Source organism: Osmerus mordax, chromosome 3 (genome assembly GCF_038355195.1).
Source record: "Osmerus mordax isolate fOsmMor3 chromosome 3, fOsmMor3.pri, whole genome shotgun sequence".
NCBI lineage: Eukaryota > Metazoa > Chordata > Actinopteri > Osmeriformes > Osmeridae > Osmerus > Osmerus mordax.
This window is the reverse complement of record NC_090052.1, coordinates 177,762-184,073: the sequence shown is the minus strand read 5'-3', so window position 1 is coordinate 184,073 and position 6,312 is coordinate 177,762. Positions and strand designations below refer to the sequence as shown.

The window sequence follows — 6,312 nt, the reverse complement described above, 5'->3', positions numbered from 1 at the left end:
GATTGGGCTGGAGACATATGTTAATTCACCTGGACTGGATCTGGGATTAAGGACAACGATTACATGTGACTCATTATTGAACATGGAGTTAGACGTGACACACACACACACACAGTTAGCAGGGGGAGTTAGTGGGGGAGGGTTAGTAGGGGTCTCTCCCTGCCCGAATGTGAGATTAGCAGATTATGTCTTTACTGGAAGGTGTTAGTGGGATTACTGGACTTGTTTGTCCCTCCTGCGTGTGAGTGTGAGTAATAGTTAGGGATAGAAGGATGAAGAGAGAGAGAGAGAGAGAGAGAGGATGGAGGGAGAGAGAGTGAGTGAGGGAGGGAGAAAGACGGAGGGAGAGAGTGTGGCAAGAAGGGATGGAGAAAGAGGGAGGGAGAGAGGGAGGAAGAGAGAAAGGGAGGGATAGAGGGAGTGAGAGATGGAGTGTAAGAAATACAAGAAGGGAGGTACAGAGACCAGACACAGTGCACAGTAATCACATCTCAGTGACCAGACAGTGCACAGTAACCACATCTCAGTGACCAGACACAGTGCACAGTAATCACATCTCAGTGACCAGACAGTGCACAGTAACCACATCTCAGTGACCAGACACAGTGCACAGTAACCACATCTCAGAGACCAGACACAGAGCACAGTAACCACATCTCAGTGACCAGACACAGTGCACAGTAACCACATCTCAGAGACCAGACACAGTGCACAGTAACCACATCTCAGTGACCAGACACAGTGCACAGTAACCACATCTCAGAGACCAGACACAGTGCACAGTAACCACATCTCAGTGACCAGACACAGTTCACAGTAACCACATCTCAGTGACCAGACACAGTGCACAGTAACCACATCTCAGTGACCAGACACAGTGCACAGTAACCACATCTCAGAGACCAGACACAGAGAACAGTAACCACATCTCAGAGACCAGACACAGTGCACAGTAACCACATCTCAGAGACCAGACACAGTGCACAGTAACCACATCTCAGTGACCAGACACAGTGCACAGTAACCACATCTCAGTGACCAGACACAGTGCACAGTAACCACATCTCAGTGACCAGACACAGTGCACAGTAACCACATCTCAGAGACCAGACACAGTGCACAGTAACCACATCTCAGAGACCAGACACAGTGCACAGTAACCACATCTCAGTGACCAGACAGTGCACAGTAACCACATCTCAGTGACCAGACACAGTGCACAGTAGCCACATCTCAGAGACCAGACACAGTGCACAGTAACCACATCTCAGAGACCAGACACAGTGCACAGTAACCACATCTCAGAGACCAGACACAGAGCACAGTAACCACATCTCAGTGACCAGACACAGTGCACAATAAACACATCTCAGAGACCAGACACAGTGCACAGTAACCACATCTCAGTGACCAGACACAGTGCACAGTAATCACATCTCAGTGACCAGGCACAGAGCACAGTAACCACATCTCAGTGACCAGGCACAGTGCACAGTAACCACATCTCAGAGACCAGACACAGACAAATAAACTAACATCTGATTCAACAAATCTTTCTTAAGTACCGTTGTACTCCCGGATCAAGTGTGTGGATTTTACCAGAGATAGGCAGTAACAAAGTACAAGTATTTTGTTACTGGACTTAAGTTGATTTTTCTGGTATCAGTGATAGATTCCCCCATTCCCCCTACATCGGGCTTCCAGTGGGGAGACCTGAGGCCAACCTTTCCCCGCCCTCCTCCCCATCTCGTACTTTTGAGTGGGAAACCTGCAGGCTGCCTGCCTAGCTCCCAAACAAGAATCAGGGCGCCCACTCTGACCAGGTGAATCAGGGCGCCCACTCTGACCAGGTGAATCAGGGCGCCCACTCTGACCAGGTGAATCAGGGCGCCCACTCTGACCAGGTGAATCAGGGCGCCCACTCTGACCAGGTGAAACAGGGCGCCCACTCTGACCAGGTGAATCAGGGCGCCCACTCTGACCAGGTGAATCAGGGCGCCCACTCTGACCAGGTGAATCAGGGCGCCCACTCTGACCAGGTGAATCAGGGCGCCCACTCTGACCAGGTGAATCAGGGCGCCCACTCTGACCAGGTGAATCAGGGCGCCCACTCTGACCAGGTGAATTGACCCGCAGTCCCACGCGGTCAACACGGTGACATTATATAATTGACGTGCAAATGAGCGATCAAAAACTGATTGAGCAAATGTCACCATAAAAATTGTTTTGGGTGCGGGTGCCCTGCGCCCCCAGCAAGATGCCGTCCCGGACGGATGCCCATGACGCCTGTGCCTAAATCCGCCACTAACAGTGTGACAGGAGGCATATGATGTGGATGGGAGGGAGACATGGAGGCATGAATGAATAGATGGAAGAATAAATGGAAGAACAGTGTGTAATAGCAAAATGTAGAGTGTTTTTATAATGGTTTGAACATTTGCATGTGTAATGTCGTCATGATTAGAGGGTGTGTGTGTTGCTATGTGATTATCTTCCCATTCTACTGCAACAACCTGGGACAAATCATCCTCCATCTCCCTACATCTCTCTCCCCCATCTCTCCCCATGTTGCTCCCCCATCTCTCCCCATCTCTCACCCATCTCTCCACCATCCCTCCCCATGTCGCTCACCCATCTCTCCCCATCTCTCCCCATCTCTCACCCATCTCTCCCCATGTCGCTCCCCCATCTCTCCCCATGTCGCTCCCCCATCTCTCCCCATCTCTCCCCATGTCGCTACCCCATCTCTCCCCATCTCTCCCCATGTCGCTCCCCCATCTCTCACCCATCTCTCCCCATCTCTCACCCATCTCTCCCCCATCTCTCCCCATGTCGCTCCCCCATCTCTCCCCATCTCTCCCCATCTCTCACCCATCTCTCCCCATGTCGCTCCCCCATCTCTCACCCATCTCTCCCCCATCTCTCCCCATCTCTGACCATGTCGCTCCCCCATCTCTCCCCCATCTCTCCCCATCTCTCCCCATGTCGCTCCCCCATCTCTCCCCATCTCTCCCCATCTCTCATCCATCTCTCACCCATGTCCCTTCCCCCAATCTCTTCCCCACCTCTTAATGTCTTAGTTTGACTCACAAAACAGAAACTGATTTGTACCAAATCAAGAACTTTATTATCACATTTTCTACTTATAAAACAGTATAAAACATGTTTATAGTTTATATACGTTCATGTTGCACTTTCACTCTATTCAGAGAATCACATTTTTTAAATATATCTGGTTACTGGTTACTATCACAAGATGTCACACCTAAGACACACAGGTGATGCAGCTCCTCTGACATCAGAGTTATGATGGAGATTAGAATACAGCCTAATACTGCTACACTGTCACTAAACTCATCCCTTCATCCCTTCCACACTGGTCTACCTATACTTACACTAACTTCTACAAGGGCTAGTAAACAAATATATAAACAATCAGTAAACAGTATTTAGATTATACATTGCTGGATAGGTCCGAATATTCAGTTGGTACAGAAATACAGAGCAGCGTTGCTGTCATTCTGTACAGAAGATACACTACACTGAGCCCTAATTATTCACCAGATAGTTCTGCTACCCACCACAGTCTTAACTCCACCAGCACACAGGCAGACTCTAACCTGTTACACAGTTATTACACCTGTTACAGCACTGTAGCTTTGTTGGGCTACTGTATTACATCATACATCACTAAACACCTTGTTAGTGCACTGGTTGAGTTAGGGTTGCGGTCGTCGTTTGAAGTTCCTCTCTGTCAAAGCTATTCACAAACTAACTTGTTTTTTGTTTTTACCTACACTATTAAACCTAATAATACCAGATATTGTAATTAAATTATTATACTGTATATACATATATTATGGATGTGATTATAGCTTAACGTAATGGACTGTATCATGTCAGGTGCTGCCCTACCCTCTTTACCCAAACCAGTTACAGCACACTCTCCTCCTCACCCCTTCGCTCCTCTCTTCACCCCTTCTCTCATCTCCTCACCCCTCCTCACCCCTTTTTCCCCTCCTCACCCCTTCTCTCCCCTCCTCACCTCAGAAATCCAGAGGCTCTGAGTTCTGTGGCCTGGCCAGCAGCAAGGGATTCTGAGAGAACCCGATGGCTTCGCTGTTGCGCCTCATGAAGGCGTGTCCGCTGATGCAGTGCTGCATCTCTGTGAAGGTGAGGCTGGCCACACTGATGGCACAGCGCCCCCGGACCTTGAAACCAGACTTGCGGTAGAAGGGAACCAGGAAGTCCTCACACATGAGTGTGGCGCGTCGCACGGCGGGAAGGCAGCGCAGGTACTGCAGGTAGCGCCACAGCAGGATGGGGCCCTTGCCCTGCTGCCGGAACGTACGGTGCACCGCCAGCACATGGATGTGGACCGTGGTGCCCTGGGGACGGTGGAGGGTCAGGGCGTCCTAGGGGTCAGAAGTCAGGGTTAGATGAGGTCAGAGGTCAGGGCTTCCTGGGATCAGATGTCAGGGTTATAGGGTCAGAGGTCAAGTTTAGATAGGATAAAAGGTCGGTCAGGGTTAGATAGGGTTTGTGAGTGTGTCAATGAATGAATGGGTGATTGGGTGAATGACTGAGTGAGTGAGAGAGAGAATGAGAAAGTGAACGATAGAGAGAGTATATGAGTGAGAGAGTGAATGAGTGAGAGAATGAGTAAGAGAGAAAGAATTAGAGAACGAACGTCTTACAACAGTCAGCCTGTCCTGGTCCCACAGAGAGCCGATGATGAAAGCGACCAGTCGGCCCTCCTCAAACCAGCCCATGGACAGCTCTGGGCACAGAGTCAGGAAGTGACGCACCTCGTCCAGGTGCAGCGGACACTCCCCCGACACGGAGATGAAGGCTGGGGAGAGGGTCAGGGGTCAGGCTTTCTCTTGACCGAGATGAAGTATGTGTATGAACAGACTAATAAAGTTGATCTCCTGAGACCCAGCAACTCTTTTATGACTACAACAGTATAACAAATGAAAAAAACAATGCTGTGACATTTGATTTCCTTAAAACATGTCAAATTTCCCTGGAGGAAATATGTGATGAACTCGCTGAGCATGTTGCATTTGGGGAATCTGATGGAGCCGGGATAGAGTAAACCCAGGATAGAATAAACCCAGGAAAGCATAAACCCAGGATCAAATAAACTCAGGATGGAATTAGCCATCATGACTAACACTAACCCTAATAGACCAAACCACATGGTTGTCTACATCTAGAAGGAAAACAATTTATTTCTGAGTCCAGGTTGTAAATGTAATTTAATTTCAGATCTACACTGAACTTAACCTTAGAAAAGATCAACTCGCCCTCTCTCTCGATCTCAAACATCAACTCACCTTCCCTCTCAATCTCAAACACGCTGATGGCGTCCTGTGTGTTGAGTGGGCGGAATTCGCTGGCGGGTAACGTGTGGCGTCGCTGCAGGCCTGGCGATGCCGGGGAAGGAGGGTGCATGGGCTTCAGGAAAGGCTGGGCACCGACCACCGACATTGTGCTGCTGGGAGCTTGAAACCTTCTCTGCTCCCTTTCAACTCTTCAGCTTCTTTCTGCTCCTGTTCTCGCCTGGCTCCTCTGCCTGCCAGAGTTCAGCTGGGTATTTATAGTGCTGCTGTGTGTTCATGTGATTCATAGAACATTTACATGAGAATGTGGGACGTCAGGGGATGAAATAATAATTGTTTGTGTGTGTAAGATTAAGTGGGGAACAATTAACCAAACCCCACAATTAAACACAGACGTAATGTGGCCTTTTTGCTTGTTGGTGGCTGTGTTTTGATTGTGAGTTTACAACATCCTGGCCTTTTATTCATACACAGCCAGGGTGCGGGTGTGTGTCTGGTGTGTGTGTGCGTGTGTGAGTCTGTGAGCAGTAAAGCACCTGATCTTGACATACACTAACTACAGCAGGTAAAACACAATAAAGCTCCTACGAATACCACGTACTCACCTGATGACCTTGAAGGGCTTCTGTTCTCTCTCTACCTTTCACCCGTTCCCTAGCCTACCGCATTCCTTCTGTGGAGATGTTCTCTTCAGGGTGGGGTAGGTTATGAGGGTGTTCTTCATAACAGGGTGATTATAGATATGAGTCACATGATGGATTAGTCAAGTTGTTTCCACAACTCAGCGGCTATCATTCCGGGAGATGTACTGTGATGCAAGACACGGTGAAAGGGTGTGTGAGTTTGTGGAGAGTGAGACTGCATGTGATGTGTGTGTGAGTGAGTGTGGAGTCGGTGTGATGGGTCCAAAAAGGAGGACATAAACAATGTCATATTCAACAACAATAAGACAGTCAATGTCACAGTA

The 6,312-nt window shown here is 49.0% G+C and overlaps 1 protein-coding gene across 2 annotated transcripts; it reads right to left on the bottom strand.

Moving 5' to 3' along the window:
* Positions 1–4,046: 4,046 nt before the first annotated feature.
* LOC136940685 (serotonin N-acetyltransferase-like) lies at positions 4,047–6,055 on the bottom strand. Of its 2 annotated transcripts, none has more exons than XM_067232936.1 (4): positions 5,951–6,055; positions 5,340–5,611; positions 4,698–4,852; positions 4,047–4,415 (listed from the first exon to the last, which is right to left on the bottom strand). In XM_067232936.1, the coding sequence occupies exons 2-4, from the start codon at positions 5,491–5,493 to the stop codon at positions 4,047–4,049; spliced, it is 678 nt and encodes a 225-aa protein (XP_067089037.1). In that variant the 5' UTR covers positions 5,494–5,611; positions 5,951–6,055. The 2 variants fall into 2 exon arrangements, with proteins under 2 accessions (XP_067089037.1, XP_067089038.1); XM_067232937.1 differs by having other exon boundaries at positions 5,340–5,578; positions 5,951–6,000.
* Positions 6,056–6,312: the final 257 nt, after the last annotated feature.

What these genes read in the sequence shown, in the direction of transcription:
- LOC136940685 (XM_067232936.1), bottom strand. Translation starts at nt 5,493, where the DNA reads ATGTCGGTGGTCGGTGCCCAGCCTTTCCTGAAGCCCATGCACCCTCCT. An exon ending in GTTTGAGATTGAGAGGGAAG is followed by an intron (nt 4,853 to 5,339) that starts GTGAGTTGATGT and finishes CCCTCTCCCCAG; the next exon opens with CCTTCATCTCCGTGTCGGGG. An exon ending in ACCAGGACAGGCTGACTGTT is followed by an intron (nt 4,416 to 4,697) that starts GTAAGACGTTCG and finishes TCTGACCCCTAG; the next exon opens with GACGCCCTGACCCTCCACCG.